Below are 23,354 nucleotides of genomic sequence, written 5' to 3'. Positions count from 1 at the left end.
GGACATGACAGATTATTCAAAATTAGACCTGTTTTGAACCGACTACTCATGGTTCCGAAAGAAGAATATCTAGCTGTAGACGAACAGATTATACCAACAAAAGCGCGAAGCCAGCTAAAGCAGTATAACTCAAAAAAACCACGTAAGTCGGGCTTCAAAAACTTTGTACTGGGTGGTATTTCGGGATTCAGCTATGACTTTAATTTGTTTGCTGGTTCCCAGAGTAATATTGTACCACTAGGAGCACCAAATCTTAGAATGAGTAGCAACGTGGTTGACAAATTAGCAGATTCGATACCAAAACATCAACAGTAGGGTAGACCTAGGAGAGTTGTGACAGAGGTGAGTTGTGACAAGGACGATTTCTCCTCAACTATTTTAGTGAGCGAATTGGCAACAACGCTTGTTCTTCAGTCTCCAGACACGCTACTCGGTTTAATACTAGCATGCGGCGAACGAAGTGCAGTTGTGTAAATTTGACGTCTGTGCCCAAAAACATACGAAAAGTAAGTTTTTCTTCAAAATTTTATTTAAATTTATATAATATTCTAGTATTTGTGCATTGTTGTGTTATTTTTTCTTAAGTTGTATGGTTATTCAAGTCTCAAAACGTTGTAATGATCTTTTGAATATGCATCGTGTTCGGAAAATATGAATTATTATTCGGACCAAGTCGTTATTTTAAACACCTAGGTGAGTTGTGACAGTCTGTCACAACTCTCCTATCTTTCTCCATTTTTCTGCTGTACTATTTCCACAATGTTTTTGTATTAATTTTAAATATTTGTCTGTGTTAGTAGGCACATGTGTATAATAGCATATTAGTGGCACACAAAGGGGGGTTTTGGGGGTTAAAATCCCTCCTACTGCATATAAAAATATATAAAGAATAGTAAGAAAATGTAACTTTCAAAAACAATACAAAAAAAATTCTGTGCCCAAGCAAAACCGCCTCCAGAGCAAGCCTACGTGTGTCACTGTAGTATACTGCATATTAAATGGCTATTTTTTGTTTCAGAATGCCTAATAAATATACAAGAAAAACTGATAGAGGTACTGCTAGTGTGGAAATCTACGACCTGGCCTTTGAAGAGGTTAGGTTAAGAGGTAAAAGTTTAAGAGATGCTGCGGCCTCTTACAATTTAAACTACATGTCTTTGTCAAGATACATTAAGAAGAAAGAGGTTTACCACGCAAACCCAGAAGGCCAAGCTCCGTCCATGGGTTATACCGTTCCAACCATTTTTACAGAAGAAGAAGAGAATATATTAAGCGAATATTTGCTAACATGTGCAGCATATAATTATGGGCTGACAACTAAAGAAACTAGAGTCATTGCGTATAAGTTAGCCAAAAAATTTAATAAAAAAATTTCAGAGTCATGGGAGAAAAATGAAAAAGCAGGAGAAGTGTGGCTCAAGATATTTATGCAACGACATCCCAATTTAACTTTACGACTGCCTCAAGCCACTAGCATTGTTCGTGCTACCAGTTTTAATAAAATTAATGTGGCTGCTTTTTTTGATAATTACACAGGTGTCTTAAACAAACATAAACTTGAGGCAAAAGATATTTGGAATGTCGATGAGACAGGAATCACTACCGTGCAAAAGCCTGATAGGATAATAGCACGACGCGGTGAAAAACAAGTCAGTGCGATAACATCGGCAGAAAGGGGAACCATGGTAACGTTGGCTTTAGCTGGAAACGCAATAGGTAATTATATACCACCTATGTTTATATTTCCACGTAAACGATTCCAAGACCATTTTATTCGGGACGGCCCAACTGGTTCAGTCGGAACAGCTAATGGATCAGGCTGGATGAAAGAGGATGATTTTCATGTTTTTCTTGAGCATTTTAAAAATCATGTTAGACCATCAAAAGAGGAAAGAGCTCTGTTGCTTCTTGATAATCATTCCTCGCATACAGCTCTAAAGAACATTGAATTCTGCAGAGAAAATGGCATACTTTTGCTAACATTTCCACCACATTGTACGCACAAGCTACAGCCGCTGAATCGTACTATTTTTGGGCCTTTAAAAAAAGCAATCAATACAGCTTGCGACAATTGGATGCGAAGCAATGCCGGGAAAGTCATGACAATTTATGATATCCCGTCTATAGAAAAGTTTTCATTTGATGTAGCAATCACTGCAAAGAATATGAGCGCTGGTTTTGCTGCAACTGGAACATGGCCAGTTAACACAGACATATTTGGAGAAGCTGATTTCTTGCCAAGTCAAGTCACTGATCGTCCCAATTCAGAAGTAGAGCAAACCGTTTTAGAAGTTGTGGACAATCCAGCAAAAAGGACCATAACTCCAAATCTTAACACTGGTGCAGTTGACAATGATGTAGCACCAGCCATTACTCCAGGTACGTCTGCAGATCAGATCATGCCATCAAGCCATTCATCAGTTGTGAACAATAATGCCAATGAACTTGTTGCCTCCACGTCTGCAGCCCATACCACAGTTCTGAACAATAATGCCATTGAACCAATTGCATCTACATCTACAGCCCCTAGTCCACTTACCACTGTTTCTAATGTCTTCTCGCCAGAATCAGTTAGGCCATTGCCAAAAGCTCCACCAAGAAAAAACAGCCGACCAAACCGACGTAAAATCAAATCTGCTTTCCTGACTGGCACTCCCACGAAGAACGAAATAGCCGCTATAGAGGCTAATAGGAAGACTAAGAACGTTAAGAAGCGTGTATTTAGCGAAGGAGAGAATAAACCTAAAAAAACCAAGAAGAGTCTTAAAAAGAAGAGAACAAGTGTCGATGAAGAAAGCGAAAATGATTGTTTTTGCTTGGTTTGCCTTGAAGCTTATGCAGACAGCAGATCGAAAGAGAAGTGGGTTCAATGCCTAGACTGTAAAGGCTGGGCACACGTAGATTGTACTGGAGACGAACTGCATTACGTTTGCCATAATTGTGAATCAGATTAAATTTTTTAGACTGATTGTATATAATAATAAAGTGATTTCTCTCAAGCGATGCCATATTTCGTTGCTTGAAAAGATATAATTAGGTAGTTACGAAAATGTTAAAATATTGTTGTAGTTTGTACTAAAGGACGATTAAAGTATGTTTTCCTAAAAAACATGTTGGATTCATTTATTTTAAATCTAACACCTATTTTTAATATCTTAACAGATTCAATACAATGCTGTCATAACCCACCCCTGTACCTGTCACAACTTACCTCGGTGGTAGGAGAGTTGTAACAACGGGAGCGGTCTTTGATTTGGTTGATTTTCTCAGAAAACATTACAATTTAAAAAATTTTGGTAATTATTTTGAAAACGGAAAGAATAGCACTAAATTATTTCATATCAATCATACCTGTGGAATGTTTCTTGACCGAGATATGGCCCATAAGGTAAAATTTGTCACAACTCTCCTAGGTCTCCCCTACTGCTAATTTTTTTTTTCGTCAATAAAGTTTGCCTTGTAGCTAGATTTTTTAAAATATTTTTACGTAAAAATAGAATTAAAATTCTTATCTGAGAATTTATTTTTGACAAAAAACAAAAATTTATGCGGTAAAGGGTTAACAGCATTTTTTGTATTTTGCTTTTAATTTTAGTTTACAACGAAAAAAGAAAATGTAACCCTAAAGTAAATATTTCGTTTTAAAGGAAAATAACAATTGTGTTTACACTTCAGTCCCGAGAAATTGTCTTTTTTAAAATAATCTATATCGAAATAAACTTAAACAAAAGCAATAAGTGATCGTATCTAGTGCAGCTACGTTACGGAATAGAACAGTGAGTTAATCTGATTTTATTATCAAAAACAATTCAAAGCATATTGTTTGTTAAGTTAGGCCGAAAGGCCTGTTATCAGAATCATTTCCGGTTCTATAACTGGTTTAATTAAGTACTAATGAATTTATCAAATGATATCAGATCCGACCTCAAACATTTATTAACAGTCATGACTGACAAGCAACAATCTCAAAACAAAATACAGTAAAACCTCCCTTAACCGAAACCTTTTTAACCGAATCATCGTTTAACCGAAACGGCTGACAGTTTCAATAATTTCGTCAATAAAAAGTAAATGTTTGTCGCAAAACGTAAACAATTCCGTTAATTTCACTCACCAATTGATGTTTATGTGTGTTGGGAAATCACAAAAACCAAGAGCTCTAAAAGATATTTTCGAAAAGGCATTTTAAGGTATAGAAGCCAAAAATGTTTATGGATGTCGACCACTTTATTTTTAGAATGGTTTGAAAATGAATTCGTCTCAAGTGTAAAATCTTTTTTAAAATCAAAAAACCTTCCCATCAAAGCATTGTTGCTTGTTGACAATGCGCCCTCACCGTCAAAATCTACAAAATGGTGACAATTGTCAGATTTTTGCCACCGAATGTCACAAGCTTAATCCAGCCGTTAGACCAGGAAGTCATAGAGACATTCAAGAGACATTAGTAGAGAAGCATTCTTAAGATATCTGTTATTACAGGAGACGAATTAATCCAAAAGTGTTCCCGAAATTCTCAAATCTTTAACAATAAAACATTTTTATTGGTGAGCTGAGTCGTGGGCCAAGATCAAATCTTCAACTTTGGAAAAATGCTGGAACAAACTTTTTGATAAGATTTTGATTGACGATCCTGAAGAAGAAAATGGTAAGAAAACGACAAAAGAAATTAAACCTGTCATTAAAAATTTGCCGGGACATGACGAAATTAACTAAGAAGAGATACTAAGAAGATAACTAAGAAGAATTTTATACAGTAGCTCTAATTAGTTAGGGACACGACTAGATTCTTAATTTTTGTTGTCATTACATAAAGTTTTGTCCTTTTCAGATTGCTTTACGTTTCGTCGAACAATCGAATGAGACAAACTCATGACGTTCTGCAAATTAACGATGAAGGGAGAGAAAAACATCGTTGTCAAACGAAAACGCAAAAAAAAATAGCAGATTTCTTTAAAAAAGCATGTTAAACTTGTTCATTTTCCTTAATTTTATTACTTTATTTTGGATTTACTTATTAGAAAACATTACGAAATCAACTCATAGTATTTATTAATACCAATATTGTGATCAAGAATATTATAAAAAACAATGTTATTTTTAACCGAAATTCTTGTTATCCGAAACGGCCTCCCCCCCAATTATTTCGGTTAACGGAGGTTTTACTGTATCATATTCTGCTGTCCTTAATAATATTTTAATTCAGTTTCCTTAAAATAATCAAGCCATTTTATTTAATGCGCTACCTGATACTAAAATAGAAGAGTACTTATTAGCTCTTGGTAAAGTTGTTCATCCATGGAATATTTTATTTGCATCAAGACTATCAAATAACAGAATATGTATATGTCTCCAACGAATCCTTGATTGAAAATTGTATGTCCAGTTCAACTGAAATAACAATAAAAGACGAAAATTTAAAAACAACTAAAATTAATAACTCCGAACGAAGGACTATTACTATTTGATGTTTGCCCTTTTATTCCACACAGTCTAATAGAATATGAGTTAATGAAATTGTGTTTTAAATTAAGGTCACCTTTAACCTTCCTTAGAATAGGTAGTCAGCTCCCAAAATTTCAACACGTCTTCAGTTTAAGAAGACAAACATATATTCAACCACTTGTACATATAGACCTACCTGCTTCTTTCTTAATTACATATGAACAAACTTCGTAGGTATCGCATATTTTTAAGTTTAGATAAACCCTTATGTTCGAGTCATAATCCACAAAATGATTCCACTCTGATCGACCACCAACCACAACAACCAATACAACAACAACCACAAGGATCCTCCCAGTCTAACAAATCACCCTTAGAAATGTAACCAGATGTTCACGTCAGTAATTCTAGTACCGAACCTCCCCCTAACCAAGAGCCAGATACGAATTTAATACCTCTTATCCTTATAGAAACTAATTGTATATTTAAATATTAGTCGACGACCAACAAGAGGACAATTTCGGAAATCAATACTACTCCATCTCCTACTGAAGAATTAAATAAAGAATTTAAAATCCCAAAACCAACCAAAAAGAAACAAAAAAGGCAACCTGAAACTACCATATCAATTCAGGAAATGATGATGCCAACAAAAATAATATTTCACAATATGTCAAATAATTTTAAATTAACATATGAACAGACTCTTGACTTTTTTGAAAAATATTCTAGCTCGCCTAATCCTCTTAGCTTACTACAAACATAACGGATACACCCAACTTTATGAATATGATAACAACAATTTAGCCGTATTTTACAGTAAAAATCATAAAGGTCAAATGCACTAAAATAGTAAACAAAATACAAAAAATGACAAAGTCAGATGATGTCGCTTATCAAGACAGCGATACTACAACAAATTCATCTCGGTAAAGAAACTAAAATCTTCGATCCAATTCTTTAATGGAATGTTAAGGGGTTCTATACCCGTTTTGAAATGCTTAAACATTTATGTTCAATAATCTCGCCATCAATTTTTTTTTGTTGTCATTATTATTGGTTGTTATTTGAAACAAACTTGAAAGGGCAGCATAGTTATGATATAAAGAATTATTGTTGTTTTCATAAAAAACAAAATGACGCAAATATTGCTAGTGGAGGAGTTGTTACATATGTTAACCAAAAATATGAATCGGAAGCATTATTTATCGATAGTAAATTAGAAGTAGTACGAGTATCAGTGTCCTTTCCGCAAAAAATATTATATTAAATTAAATTCCCACTCCCAGAATAATTGTTGGTGATTTTAATAGTCACAATGCAATATGGAAATCTCTCGGAATAAATTCCAAAGGTAAACTTTAGAAAACATAATTACCTTAAAAAACCTAAACTTGCTGAATGATGGACAATCATCGACTTGTCATTATGTGAGCCTGTACTATCATCAAAATTTTCATGGGATGTAATCCAGTTTTTTTATGGAAGTGATCATTATCCTACCAAAGTCTGTTTCAATAATAATTATGAAGATATTAATACAACTCAAATTTCAAAATGGAATCTATAGAACAGAACTGTCATACCTTAAAAGAAGTCACCGGAAATCATCAGATAGATCAACTTCTAAATTCGTTTATAGCCCAGTCTGGTTATACAAACATCATCGAATTCACGGCACAATGTTTCGCAGATATCTGAAGTTTTTAAGACATAGGTGGGGGTTACTAGATGACGAATAGATAAAAAGATACTCCTATTTTTACCTTGCGTTTTTTTTAAACAATAATTTATGGTCAGAATTTGATTTTTTATCTATAAGATTTTTCCCTTATAATTTAAATAAACAATATTTATACCATTTATTTATATCAAGAATATCTTTATTTTCCCGTTTTTTCAATTAAAATTGATAAATAATTTACGGAGATATTTGCAAAAAAGCAGTTTTTTTGCACTAATTTATAAATTTAATTAATTTTTTTATTAACAAAACACAATGGTATTAATACATTTTAACTTTGAGGAATTACCGTCCGTTAAATTTGTGCGAAATTTCCCCCCAATCGGTCAAATAGTTTAAAAGTTATTCAATTTGTTTATCCCTGGGACTAATTATTTAAACCATTGAACTTGCCCTATGAATGATGCTAGACACATTTAACAAATTTCATAGGATTCCTTAAGACTTATACTATCTCAGAAGTTAAATGAATATTGAGTTTTCATCGAAATTATTTACAAAATAAACGTTTGAAAAAGGGGTATGTTTTTTACTTATAAACAATTGTAATAACTTTTATATTTTTTAAGCTACAGACTTGTACGTACAAAAATTAGATAGCTGGTAAAAAATCTCACATTTAACAAAAAAAATAAACCTTCTATGAACAATACGAACGAAGTTAGCGACAATTTTTTGTGTTAATTATATATCCATTGTTTATAAACATTAAGAAGTAAAATTTGCACAAGTTTTGAATGAAAATGAAAAAACTTTATATTGAATTTTATAGCTATAAAATTCATCCAATTTTTCGAAACTTAAAACCTTTCGAAACGAAGTTACTTTCGAAAGATCGACATAGGAAAGTGGAGGGGAAACTGTTTTAGCTCCTCGCTGCAAAATTTAATATTACGGTTACGGATTTATCATTCAAAAGCTTCAACAGTTCTGTAGTAATTTCATCAGGTCCATTTGCTTTTCCATTTTTAGCGTTTCTTATTGCGTATTCTACTTCTTCTTTCAATATGTCTGGCCCAATTGCATTGATTATCTGAGTTAAGTTGTTTCTATCGTCTTCAAATAATTCATTCAGGTATTCTATCCATCTTTTTATTTTATTCTTTAAATCTACAATAAGATTTCCATCTTTGTCTTTAAGTTTACCTATTTGGCATTTCTTTATGCTTCCTGTTATCTCTTTTACTTTTTTGTGCATGTTGAACGTATCGTACTTTTTCTCATAGGTTTCCATTTCTTCACATTGTTCTTTAATCCACTTCTCTTTGGCTTCTTTTATTTTCTTTTTTATGTGTTTATTTATTTCTTTGTATTTGTCTGGCTAATTCTTCATCTTTCTTCTTTGTTCCATCAAGTCTAGTATATCTTGTGTCATCCACCCTTTATTCTTTGTTGTTGTTTTTGTAAGATGTTTCTTTCCTGCTGTTTGTATAGCTCTATTTATGTACTTTAATTTTTGGTTAACGTTGTTTGTATCGTTAATTTGTTGCTGCACTGAACGGAGGTTTTCATTTATTTCTTCTCCTGTTTCTTGTCGTATATTTTTGTTTCTAAGTTTATTTAAATCTAGTGCATTTCTGTGTCGTCTTCGAATCTTTTTTGGTCTCGCCTCTATCACAGTAACTACCGGGTTATGATCTGAGCCTATATCAGCTCCTGGGTACGTCTTAGTACATTTAACAGCATTATGATACCTCCTTGCTATCATAATGTAGTCTATTTGATTTCTCACTGTTTTTTCTTTGGTATGTTGTGGAGATGTCCATGTATATAACCGTCGAGGAGGTAATTTGAAAAAGGTATTTGTTATTACGAAGTCTTCAATTTGGCAAAATTGAATCAATCGATCTCCTGTGTCATTTCTGTTTCCAAGCCCATATTTTCCTACTTGTTCTCCTACCTTACCTTGACCCACCTTGGCATTAAGATCGCCCATTAATATGTTAATGTATGGAAAGACTGACTTAATAAGTGAAGACAAACAACCTGCAACAAAAAGGTTCAGACCTGACAGTGAAGTCGAATAAATGAACCAAATTTTAACTTTTAGACCAATGTATGTAAAGAAAATAAAAAAAGTAAAGTTCAATAAACATTGCAAAATTTAATAAGGCAAGTGAAAAAATCGACTTAATTTATCAAAGCACTTAAGGCAGATTAGATTAATATTATATATCATATTTGTAAGAAAAATAGAATAAAAATCAATATTGTTAATTATAAAAATACAAACAATTATAATTAATATAAGGAATATAATAATATAATGTGTAAAAAATTACCTGAAATTTAATTATTAAAATATATAAGTATTATTACAACATTGATATAAAATGAAAAAACATATGTTGATTTTTCGGGATTTTCCGAGATTTATGAGGGGTGAAAATTATGTCATCATTATTAATACTGCGACAGACTATTCGACCAAATTAAAAAAAAGTAAGTATTTAGGGTGAATTTTAAACGGACTCAATTTTTCCGAGTTTTCCCATATTTTCCTGCCAGTGAAAACTATGTAGTTATTCATATTTCGACGAGCTACCCCAGAATAAAAAAAAGAGGCTTGCAGCTGCAAAGGAAGCCGAGATAATGTAAATTTTTCCTACGTGTTGCAATTTGTAGTTCCGATGCCGAAAAAAAAACGGAGCTGAAACAGATATCCTCTCCACTTTCCTATGTCGATCTTTCGAAAGTACCGTCGTTTCGAAAAATTAGATAAATTTTATAGCTATAAGTTTCAATATAAAGTTTAGATTTTCATTCAAAATTTGTGCAAATTTATTTCTTAATGTTTATAAACAATGGAGATATGATTTTTTTAAAAATAGTCACTAACTTCGTTCCTATTGGTCATAGAAGGTTTTTTATTTTTTAATGTGAGTTTTTTTTACCAGCTATCCAATGGTTGTACGTAGAAGTCTGTAGCTTGAAAAATATAGAAGTTATTCCAATTGTTTATAAGTAAAAAACATACCCCTTTTTCAAACGTTTATTTTGTAAATAATTTCGACGAAAACTCAATATGCATTTAAATTTTGAGATAGTCTAAGTCTTAAAGAATCCTATGAAATTTGCTGAATGTGTCTAGCATCATGCATAGGGCAAGCTCAATAGTTTAAATAATTAGCCTCAGGGATAAACAAATTAAATAACTTATAAAATATTTGACTGATCGGGGGTAAATTTCGCACTAATCTAAAAGATGGTAAATCCTAGATGTTTAAATGTATTAATACCATTTTATTTTGTTAATAAAATAATTAATAAAATTTATAAATTATTGCAAAAAAAACTGCTTTTTTGCAAATATCTCTGTAAATTATTTATCAATTTTAATTAAAAAAACGGGAAAATAAAGATATTCTTGACACAAAAAAATGACATAAATATTGTTTATTTAAAATATAAGGGAAAAAATTTATAGACAAAAAATCAAATTGTGACCATAAATTATTGCTTAAAAAAAAACGCAAGGTCAAACTAGGAGTATCTTTTCATCTATTCATCATCTAGTATCCCCCACCTATGTCTTAAAAGCTTCAGATATCTGCGAAACATTTTTCCACCTTTTTTTTAACCAGACTGGGCTATTATATCACTAATCCATCTTGCTGGTGAAAGACATATAGTTAAAACATAAACTTTACATAAAAGAAATTCATTACCATGGTGGAACGCAGAGTGTACTGACATAATAAAAAAATATAAAAAATCCTTTAACAAATTAAAACGTCAAAAAATACCTAAAACACCACAGAATATAAGAAATTATCGGCTCAAGCTAGATATATTACTAAAAAGAACAAAAAACAATATTGGCAAGAATCTATGTCTTCTATTAATATCAATATCCCTATAAGCACCGTATGGGAAAATGTTAGAAAAATATCTGAAAGCAATACACATAAAAGGATTCCATTCCTATGCAAAAATTAACAGATAGTAACATATAATAATGACATAGCAGAACTACTAGCAAAACAATTTGAAATGAACTTCAACAATAACAACTTTTCTAAAAAGTTTATCAATACTAAGATGATTTCGATGATTTGAACGTTTACCTTGAAAGAATTTAATTACTCTTTAAGTAGCAGCAAAAAATCGGCACCAGGACCAGACGATATTCTTGTTAGTTTCTTACAAAATGTACCAGATAATGGAAAAAAATATCTTCTTAACCTATATAACAGAATATGGACAAATAATTAGTTTCCCACATAATGGACGCAGGCGATAATAATTCCATTACTAAAACTAAATAAATCACGAACTGATCCTGATTCCTATAGGCCAATTTCTCGTAGCAATATAATGTACAAAATCTTAGAAAAAATGGTAAATTATAAGATGGTTTTTGAAAAATAAATAAATAAATATTTATTTATTTATTTATAAAATAAAATAAATTAATAATCAATGAACAAAGCGGCTTTAGCAGGAACAGATCCACCATAGATAATTTAATAGACCTGGAGTTCGAAATACATGAATCATTTGCAATTGGACAGAAATGTCTTGCTGTCCTTCCCGATATAACAAAAGCGTTTGGCATGGCATGGCATTCTTAACACACTTAGTCATTGGGGTGTCAAAAGTAACATGCTATATTTTATTCACAATTTTCTTAACAAGAGACAATTTAAAGTTAAGATAAATGGTACAATATCCAGCATTTAGAAATGATCTTTGATAAGGAACTATCGTGGAAATACCATATTATGCAAATTAAACAATCTTGTTAATTTAATGCTAACACTGTGCAATCGTGATTGGGGCGCAGATTTTAAAAGTTTGATTGATATTTATAAATCACTATTACGATCAAAACTCGATTATGTATCAGTTGTATACTTATTTGCAAAGTAGACTTTCCTTGCTCAACTAGAAGTCATACAAAATACAGTACTAAGAAAAGCTACAGAAGCATTGTATACTAGCCCCATTAAAAGTTTACAGTGTTTAACCGGAGAACCTTTAAATTTTAGAAGAATGTACTTGTCATTAACATACGCATCATCCATATGTGCTATAAAATCTCATCCCACTTTCCATTATACTATCACTGAACGTTTTGAAGAAACTTATATCAATAAACAAAGGACGAATCCTCCCTTTTACGGGAGAATCAGAAAATGTCTCTCTCTCTTCATACTATTCAATTCCGAAAAATTGTTTGATCAGACAAATACAGTCACACCTCCCCCTGGACCTTTCCTCCGGTGAGGAAAGTTAGATCCATGTGATCTAACTCTTTCTAAATGCAATAAGCTTGAGATCCCCATGCAATAATTATTCAATTATTTTACAACATACCTGCTTCTTTTCCAGATCGTTGTCATATCTATACAGATTCATCCAAAACTATTGATGGTGTGGGATCAGCAGTTATAACTCCGAACATTGTTTAACAGTTAAAATTATCTTCCAGTTGCAGTATTTACTCTGGAGAACTATACTCACTCAATTCTGCAAGGACTCATTTATATACGTATCTTTTACAATAAACTCTACACATCGTAAAGCCCTCAACCGAATCTTGGTGCGAGATAAATTTAAATCGCGAGCTGTTTATTAACCTAACCCGTTTACATTATGTCATAACAGACTAACTCAGAGCTACCTAACCTCCAAATCAAATCGCTCTATTTGTCTCTTATGTAACTGCGACATTAATGTAACACATATCTTAATAGAGTGTCTGTTTTTGCCTTTCACTAAATATATTAGTGAATGACAAAAACACTCATTACCTAACAATATAAAAGCAGTCTTAGAAGATAGGAAACTATATTTTCTTGTCTGGTTCTAACGGTTACTGTAGAAAAATGTTTGTACCACTTTGTTCCATCGTTCCCATACAAAAACAAACTCTATATATACAGGGAGGTCCTTAAGTAATTCTACAAAAAGAAACAGTAGACTATACATTAAAAATATTACGATTTGAGCCGAATTGCTTTAATACAATTTTGATATTAAGAAAGATACAGGGTGTTAAAGTGCAAATTTAAAATTTTAATTTTTGCTATAAATTTTATGTTTGTAAACATTTATGCATAAAAATTTACAGCTGGGTACTTTTAAATATGAGAAATTATAATTTGATGCTCACTTTAATGTAGCAAATAGAGGGCGCCCACATATGCCACATACGTGGCATAAATTTCCACTTAACTTTTTTGCTCTTTAAGTAACATCTATTTGTGACAAACAATATTAAAGATACATTATTTTAACAAAAAACAAAAAGGGATAATATACTACTATTATATACTAGTTAATAACTTCAAAACTCAACAGTTTTCGAGATAATCGCATTTTACAAATCAGCAGCATAATTTTGATTTAAGGCAATTACTCCAGGCAACGAAGGAAAAATAGTCAAAAACATTAAAACTTCTGCATTTTGGCATAAAATACATTTAACTAAAGTTAATAGTTAACGAAATATTAAATAAAATAAATATATCAGTGGGATAATTAATAATAGAATTTGACAAAATAACAGAATAATAGGATTTTACATCAAACATTTTACGTTTTATGTTAAATTAAAGTCATAATGTATGTTCTCACTGCCTTCTCTCTAGAATGTGGACGTATACCATCTTGCATAAACCACATATTTTATGTTTTCAGCATTTTACAATATAAAAAAAGTAATACAACTCCAGTATAGAAACTTAAAAAGCGATAGAAAAGGTAAATTGTAAACATAATGACGGCCAACGTCTGAATACGGACACGGCACCTAAAGAAGAAGATGAAGAATCTTCTCTCCAATAAGACATTTAGCAGCCGTAACAAAGCATTTTGTGATGTAACATTATCATCTTTATGTTGTTTTAATAAGAATAAACTATGAATTATGCTTATCTACAGAAATTCAGTGCTTTACCGCACAAATATTATTATACATTTGACTTATAAAATGCGATTATCTCGAACACGGTTAAATTTTGAGGTTATTGACAAGTATACATTTCCTTTGGAAAAATAATGTAACTTTAATATTTTTTAACACAAATAAAGCTAACTTAAAGAGCAAAAAAGTTAAGTGCAAATTTATGCCAGACATGTGACATATGTGGCGCCCTCTATCAGTTACATTAAAGTATGTATAAAACTATAATTTTTCCTACTCAATAACATCCAATTGTAAATTTTTGTCTAAAAATATTTACAAACGTAAAATAAAATTTTAAATTTCCACTTTAACACCCTGTATCTTTCTTAATATCAACATATTATTAAAGCAAGTTGGGTTAAATCGTAATATTTTAAATCGCAGAATCTACGGTTTCTGTTTGTACAATTACTTAAGGACCACCCTGTATATATATATATATATATATATATATATATATATATATATATATATATATATATATATATATATATATATAATATATAGCCCATAAAGTTATTAAAAAATATATACGTTTAGTCGGCTAAGGTCTGTAAGGACTATAAGCGATTCCTTACGGAGAGTAATATTTTAAGTTCCATGTATTTTTTTTTAATTTGCAGAAAATTCCGCAAATCGTTTCTACTCATAAAAAAATGTATTTTTATGAGTAGAAAAGTTATATAAGGTAAAGCAGCGGACTCGTCCGCTGGAGGGTTAAAGTAAGAATAAAAAAAATATCTTAACCTACACAAAAGGCTGCAGGTATTTTAATGCAATGATATTTATATCTATTTTTCAGCATCTCTTACTTTAGAATCTATTTAACCAAATGTTGCAGTACCATATTTGTAACAACACAATTTATTATTCAGATGATTAAACGTTACTGCTATCTGTTAATTCTTTTATGTTGCGTGGTTTCCCGATTCACATAATTATTAATATGTAATAAACTAAATAGCTACGGTTCTTTCAGTTGAATAAACAAAGTAATTTATGATTTGTGTGTTTCTGTAGATATTTCTGTATCTTATGTTAAATCTTGTTTTATTTATTTTTATATTTTATTTCTTTTATCTTATTAGGTGGCAGACAACTATGGACGAAAATAATGATGTACATATTAGTCACCCCGTAACCAATTTTGAATTTCTATATGAACCATTTTACATTGCACCAGATATAGTACCACCACACGATGAACGGTTTATAGGATATGGGTATACTAGAAACAGTCAGGTAATTAAGAATACCCCCATCTACCCGTTTAACTATGTATTTTTCTGTTCTAGCTATACAATTTTTTTTTTAATTTAATTTGACAAAGTTATCATGGCCTTACCATACCTTAGTTACTCCTAATGTAAACAGACGCTGTCCAATCAATCCAGAGATCCTACATACAATCATATATCACAATCGTAGAAAGTGACTCATGTTTTAATTATTTTTTGTAGGGCAGTAAAATTGGATGTTTACCCTATGGAAAAAATATTTTTGTTCCGAGAAAAGGAGATTATTTAATTATTATTTAATAAACAAAGTTTAAACTCTTAGCAATTGACAAAAACCTTCTTCTTTTGACTGTTCAATTTCAATAATTTGACTGGTCTATTTTTAAACTTTTTAAATATTTTTGCAAATACATATTTGGGATCTAAGAAAAATGTAACGTTGTTACCGTGTATGATTCAACTTAAAGTTATCTGCAATGTTGTAGTTAATATCTTTTTTTAACGGTAGATAATGTCTGCGATCAACAACATCGCAAATTACGGCGACGTAACTGAAAACAACGCCATTGTTCGAGTAGCAATTTTATTGTCTGGTATCTGTACGTCAGTTTTATCAAGCAAAGAACATAATTGTTTGTAGTATTATCACTAGTGAAGGAGATTTTACGTTTATTTTTGTGAATTGTGAGTAATTTAGTTTAATTTAATTTGGTGACGAATAATTAATATGACTGACAGTAGTATATTGAACCGTATATCAAAAATAAACGTCACAATTTAACACTCGAAGAAAAAACTATGATCGGGTAAGATAACATAATATGTTTGAGGGACTTGGGATAATAATACTTTGATGTTTGAGACAAGAGGAAGGAAAACAAATAAAATTGGATAATACAAATAAACAAGCCATTCGTCGTGCAGTACATAAATTTAATTTTAAAAAAGAATTACCAACTATAAAAAAATTGCTGCTTCTTCAATCTAATGAAAATATTCCAAAAATATCAAGACGTGTTTTGTTACGTACTTTTCGCGGAATGAACTTTAAAGGTATTTCAAAAGAAAGAACAAGAGGAATGGTACCCCTATTGAAAAATAAGAAATTATTTTATGGCGTAGAATATATCTGAAACAAATAACAGAATTTCGAAGAGATGAAAAAAACATATACAGATGAAATATAGTGAAATGAAGGACATACTGTGACAAATATATGGCAGGATTTAAAGGTGAAAAGCAAACGACAAGTTTTCCTAACTGGTTTGTCGACAGGTTTAAAAGCTCCATTTGGGAAAACGTCTTATTATTAGCCATATTGGTAGCGACTTTGTTGGAGTAGGTTTAAATGCATTTGTTTCTAAAAAGACTGGAGATTACCATGAGGAAATGGATGCAGATCATTATGAAAAATGGGTTTCAGATATTCTTTTAAAAAGCTAACCAGGATCTATTATAGTTATAGATAACGATCAATATCACTGTCGGCGTTTAGAACAGTTTTTAACCACTGAATGAAAAAAAGCCGAGATTTAGGATTGGCTTACTAAACAACATATCTAATTCGATGAACCAATTTTAAAAATCGAGTTACTAAACTTAGCACGGTGTTATTAAGATAAATATATTAAATATGTAGTAGATGAAATGGCGCGAGAACAAGGCGTAATTGTAGTTCGATTGCCGCCGTGAGTTAAACTCGATAGAACGTATGTGGGCTCAAATAATAATGAAGTAGCAAGGAACAATGTTACTTTCAAAGTAAATTATGTAAAAAATTTGCTTAATAGTGCCTTCAGCAATGTGATCTTACAGTCGTGAATAAAATGTGTCGAGCATCTAGTGAAAGAAGAGCAGAATATGTAAAGCCTTGATAACTTCATTCAAATAACCATGGAACCAGTAGTTACGGATCTAGGCGAAGATATTACTGATGAATCTAAAGATCACATATATGGTTGAGATTAGATTATACACATAATGTTAGTTTTACTCCGCCTCCGGTAAGTGCTGGGTGGATTGAGTAGTTCAGTAAACACCGGTGCCGGTTCCAAGCCCGGGTTGAGGCGATGGGCTAGCAACTCATCCCTTGTCAAAAGAAATAAACGCTAAAAATGTATACCAAAAGCCTCGGAATACAAAGGATGGATTAAAACAAAGACGACTAATGCAACGGAAAAGGCTACATGGTTAAAATGATATTGGCCACATGGAATGTACAAGGACTTAGAACCAAACAAGCAGAAGTATTCAAAGAATTAGGGGAAAGAAAAATAGATATATGTATTCTCACCGAAACCAAGCAAAAGGAAAAAGGAAATGAAGAGATAGGGGAATATATACATATCTACAGTGAATTGAGTAAAGATAACAGAGCTAAGAGAGGAGTCTCTATTGCCATTCGAAAAAATCTTAAAAACAATACTAAATCGTGGACCGAAGTAAATAAACACCTGCTAATACTGGAAATAAAAAAGAATGGGCACAACATCGCAATTGTCGGAGTGTATGCCCTAAATGAAGATGCAGATCCAGAAAGTAAAGACGATTTCTACAACAAGATGAATGAAATACTCTCTGAAGTTAAAGAAAACTGTGAAATCTTTATACCAAGACATTTAAACGGCAGAGCAGGCAGAGAAGAAAATAACAGAGTCGTAGGAAGATATGGAGAACAAATAACCAATGACAACGGAATGCGTCTTAGAGATTTTTGTAAAACAATGACTCTCAAAATTATGAATGGTATTTTTCAACATAGAGACATTCACAAATTTACATGGATACAACCGACTAGGAATATGCGCTCGATAATCCACTATGTAATCCAACGTCAAACTTCTAAGCTGAAAACAACTGACGTAAGGATATACCGTGGATCAGAATGTGGATCCGATCATCGTTTACTTATGGCCAATGTGATAGTTAACTATCGCAAAAAAAATAACACTCAGGTACAGAATATAGAAAAGGGACAATAAGTAACATCCCCTAAATATAACTTAGAAAGCTTAAAATGAGATTCAACGAAATTTCTTTACAAATTACGACTGGCCACAAAATTACAAAATGTGGATCGAGAAAATATATCAGCGAAAGGATTATAGCAGCAACTTAAAAAATGCATTCATGAGGCTACAAGTAAAGCTTTGGGGTATAAAGATACACATGAAACAAAAAATCAAGAATGGTGGTCGGAGAATATGCAAACGTTAGTAAACAAGAAGAAAACTGCTTATCAGAAATAAAAGTCAACGAGAAAGGAAGAAGATTACAACATATATAAAAAATTTAACCGAGATGTAAAAAGAGAAGTACTGAAAAGTAAAAATGAGATGTGGGATCGAAGATGTGCAGAGGCGGATAGGTATATGGGTGGAACAAGAGTTGGGCAAGCGTGGAAGGTGATAAAGTCTCTCCGGAGTGAAGAAAAGGAAAAATCTAACTTACAGTTAATAGATCTAAAACAGTGGAAACACCCTTACTGACAGAGGATAGATGTAAATTCCAAGAGGTCGAAATGGAAGAAATATCCGAACATACACAAATAATTGAAATAACAACCGGAGAGTTAAGCGATGCCCTCAAAAGATCGAAAAACGGTAAAGCAGCAGGACCTGGAGACATCCCAATTGAGTTGGTAAAGCATGGACCAAAAATATTACATGATATACTGGTTTAACTATTTAACAAATGCTTAAAAGGACAAAATATCCCTGATGATTGGAATGTGAAGGAAAGAGGATAACGCAAATGCTCTAATTATAGGGGAATAACTGTTATCAGCTCAGTGGGGAGGTTGTACGGTCGAATAATAAAAGAAAGAATAGAATCAGAATATGAAGACATAGAAGAACAAAATGGATTTCGTGCATGAAGATCGTGCACTGATGGTATATTCGTTCTGTAGCAGGTAATCGAAAAACGGAAGGCAAGGAATCTATCTACTCACTATCTACCTATCTATCTTGATAAACTCTGAAAGTTAATTAATACAATTATACAGCTTCGATATTGTACACTCTATCCTTTGCGGTCAACAACCAGATAATCATCGCATAGTATGATGTACGTGAATACATAAGTATTGAAGGAGAATAACAGAACCAATATCAAAAAGAGGTCAAGAAATTAAATCCTGTAAAACGTATAAATACCTGTGAGTAAATATTAAAATAATGATACAATAGACAGTGTAATTAAGGAAAAAAATAGAATGAGAAGGAAAGGCATTTCTCTTCTAAACAGTATATTGTGGAATAGATATCTAATGAATAAACCATACAATATTACATTACAATACCATAATAAAAGCATCATCACAAATGGATGCGCAGTGTGGTACCAGTTATTATTCATTAGGAGAATCATAGACAAGGAGGTTTCTTAGGAGGATCGTTAGGACGTTTGGGCTATATTCCGTGTAAGCAGACCAAACTAAGGAGTTTAGCTACAAAGTTTTCAATGAAAGAAATTAGGGACATTGCAGAATATTGGAGATATTTTAGAATTTAAATTTAAATCTGTATTTTTGGGATATTACTGCAGAGACATAAAGTTTAAAATGAAATAAGTTATAAAATTAATTTGTAAGGTTTTCTTTTGTTAATTTTCGATACGTTAGTATCTGTTAATTGTTAAAGCTAAGCTTTTTGAGATAGGACCATTGATATTAGATTGATTTGTTTATACGTGTAAGAATTTTGTAAAGTTTGTTACCATTATATTTAATTATATTCACCATATTTGAATTTTATTTATTTCCTTCATCCCCTTTTCTTATTGAACACTAGTTAAAGATAAAGGTATTTCTGCACTCAAATCAGAAACCTAAGATACAATAAAATCTAATAAATAATTTGTCGTCTGTAATTAAAACGATACAGATATATGAATTAAATCTCAATATTTTTTTATTTATTTATGCCTCAACATCAACCTCAACCTCAAAGTGTCATTAGCTTAGTACAAATTTAAAGTTTTACAATTCATTTAGTACATTTATAAAATAGTACGATAAAAAATGTTTCATATCAGGTCCGTCACTTAATATTGCTTGTAAGGTATCTTGTAATTTATCCAGTAAAATATGGCGAGCACTGAGTACAATATGTTTATTAATTATATTGAAATTCATTAAATAATCCTTTTAATATCATACTCGTGTTGGATTGTTTCAGGTGTATGAAATGTTTGTAGCTGGCTATGAGTTCCATGTTCTTTCGCCTATTTTCACATGCCATTGGGGTCTACAAGTTAAAAAATCCCGTCCGCCGTGGCGAGAACACCAAAACAATCTTAACAGAAAACATTTTGACGGATTCAAAAGAGAAGTATTCGCCCGATACAACAGAGATCCACTTAATTTCATGGCCTCGAAGAAAAATTGATGGTTCAGATTTTTGAGAACGTTTTTATGGGACCAATGACCTGCTTCGAGAGATTATACTATCCGTAGATAGTGAAACGACTTTTAAAATATTCCTACGTGCACAGATACTACCAGCAGTATTAGTATTTTTGAATATAGACAGCAGATACACTTATTTCTCTAAACTTATTGATAAAGTGCAATTTTTAAATAAAAATTAAGCATAATCAAAGTGGATAATGATACATGATAATAAAAGTTTTGAGCATCTACTGAATAGTAATTATTATAAATTATTGCACAATGTACAAGTGTTACGTACTTCCTTATGGTTTATAATTATTTTATTAATATTATTTTATTTTATTTAATTAATGGATATTTTTTTTCGCCTTATATTTGACTTTTTATTCGATATTATAGCTAAGTTGGTAAATTGTGCAAAGAAAAAATCATATTTTTTTAATATAGTGTATAGTATGCTTACATTCTTAAATTGGGATATACATACATATATATTGAAAGGAGTACGACCGTCTAAATTTAAATACACAATGTGAGTGAGATTAAAATCTCACTGTAAATGAGGATATCGGTCAAGGAGAAAAAACTATTTCAATCTTTTAATAGAAAACGTTTCGTGCAGTAATTTCTGCACTTTCTCAGTTCTAATGATTGTAAAGTCATTTAAAGATGTCAAACAATGTCAAATGCATAGGTTTAATTGTTAAAAAATACATTTAGTAACTACAATAAAATTACAGTAAAAAACACATTAAAATTTTTTTAGATTTTATACAAACTTAAAAAAGTGCCAAAAATGTCACAGTATGTTACAGGAAAACAATATAATATAATTCAATACTTCTATTCTATCGCTGATGTACAATATATCGAAACATGAAGCCAGGAGAAAAAGTAGCTTGTTTTAATTAGAGCTTAGTAAACAATTTAAAAAAAAAATTTTTACAAAAAAAGTTAGCTTTATTGTTGGAGACACCAAAGCAATTAAAAAAGCCACCATTTTTGACAGAGAGGGCTCAACTATTACGAAGAGAAAAACAAAAAATAATATGGCTTTCTATCTATGTATGGAAATCAGACTTAGTACGAAAAATCAACTGATAACAAAAATACTCTTTAGGCCGGACAGAATACAAAAGTCAAAATTTTTTTTTATAATAATATAAATCTGATTAGAAAGACTTAGATTGACAGGGCATGTGATACGCAGTAACGACAATCGCCTTATTAACAATGTGTTCTCGGAAAGGCTAGAGGGAAGAAGGTCTGTAGGGCGGCCTAGAAAAAGGTGGAAAAATGCAGTCAAAGAAGATCTAGAGAAAATGGGAGTGCGACAATGGGAATTACTGGCACAAGACCGACAAACATGGAAGGCAATAGTAAACGCGGCCAAGACTCACAAGAGTTGTAGCGTAATTGATGATGATGATGGTTAGAAAGGAAAGTTGGTAATATAAGATACCGGAGACCATTGACACGAAATTGTGTTGGGGAACCTAGAATTAGTGAATGTTAATGAAATGAATTGTGATATGAATTTATTTAACTCACCATGAGGTTCCTTTTGGAAAAGATTTTACATCGGATGCGAAGTGTGAAAATTGCTAAAGTTCTCGTTGAAATGAAAATAGGGATTGAAGAAGTATCAAAGTAGAACCGATGCTAGCTACTTTTTTTCATAGAGGACAAAAACCGAAAATTTAGGCCATGTCTTTATGGGATTTGGGTGTGCATAATTTAAGTTAATGAAATATAACATTTAACTAGAAGGATTTTAAGGATTATTTAACAGTAAGGAGTGATAAATGATGCTGAGATTATCGATGTCAGTACGTCTGTTTATGGAGTTTTTCCCTTAATATGTGACACATTACTGGAAGGATCTCTTATAGAAATTATTCTCAGCTCGTAGAGATTTAATATCCTCAAAGTCGATTTGGTGGCTAAGAGAGATAGAGTGAGTACTGAGAGCACAAGAGTTCTTGTTGCATCTGATGTCACTTTTATGAGATATAACACGCCCTTTGAGGGTTCTTTTTGTTTGGCCAATATACTTCAAATGACAGTCTTTGCATGTAATGTTGTATACTACATTTGATTTCTCCCAAATATCTAAAGGTGTTTTAATACGTGAAAAGAGATTTCCAACTGTTTTTCACCAACGTGTTTTTCAGGCCAACAATACATTTTTCAGGCCACCCCTTAAAGTCAGGCCACACGCTGTGCAAGAATGTGTATGACATGTTGCGTTTGGTCATATTGATGTTTCTGATATTTGACAATATTTAAATTTGAATATTTGAATTGCCAAAATTTATATTTTGTGATTTATTGTTTAAAAAACAATAAAGTTGATTAAAAATGTATTCAGTTGAGGAGAAAGTAGCAATAATAAAAATGTTGTATTCAGGCAATATTGCGCGAATTGTCAGTTCTTTATTTAGCGTAAGATATCGCAATAAACCAAATCCAAATCATTCAACAATTCAAAGGATTTTACAAAATTTTAAAAATACTGGGACCGTGGTTTCTAATTGTATCTGTACAAATAATATTGCTGAGGTACCAAGAAATTTAGAAAATCAAAATTAAATAAATGTATTAACAGCAGTTGTAGAAAAT

The 23,354-nt window shown here is 31.6% G+C and overlaps 1 protein-coding gene across 3 annotated transcripts in view; it reads left to right on the top strand.

The window, feature by feature from the left end:
- LOC140449395 (beta-1,4-glucuronyltransferase 1-like) overlaps positions 1–21,079 on the top strand; it is a 68,860-nt gene extending 47,781 nt beyond the window's left edge. For all 3 annotated transcript variants that reach the window (XM_072542570.1, XM_072542555.1, XM_072542562.1), the window contains exons 4-5: positions 15,188–15,341; positions 20,518–21,079. In XM_072542570.1, coding sequence (XP_072398671.1) covers positions 15,188–15,341; positions 20,518–20,727 — 364 coding nt within the window. In that variant the 3' untranslated portion in view covers positions 20,728–21,079. The remainder of the gene's footprint in view (positions 1–15,187; positions 15,342–20,517) is intronic.
- Positions 21,080–23,354: the final 2,275 nt, after the last annotated feature.

The sequence above is a fragment of the Diabrotica undecimpunctata genome, chromosome 1 (assembly GCF_040954645.1).
Source record: "Diabrotica undecimpunctata isolate CICGRU chromosome 1, icDiaUnde3, whole genome shotgun sequence".
Lineage (NCBI taxonomy): Eukaryota > Metazoa > Arthropoda > Insecta > Coleoptera > Chrysomelidae > Diabrotica > Diabrotica undecimpunctata.
The sequence above is the reverse complement of the archived record's forward strand: the minus strand, read 5'-3'. Positions and strand labels throughout refer to the sequence as shown.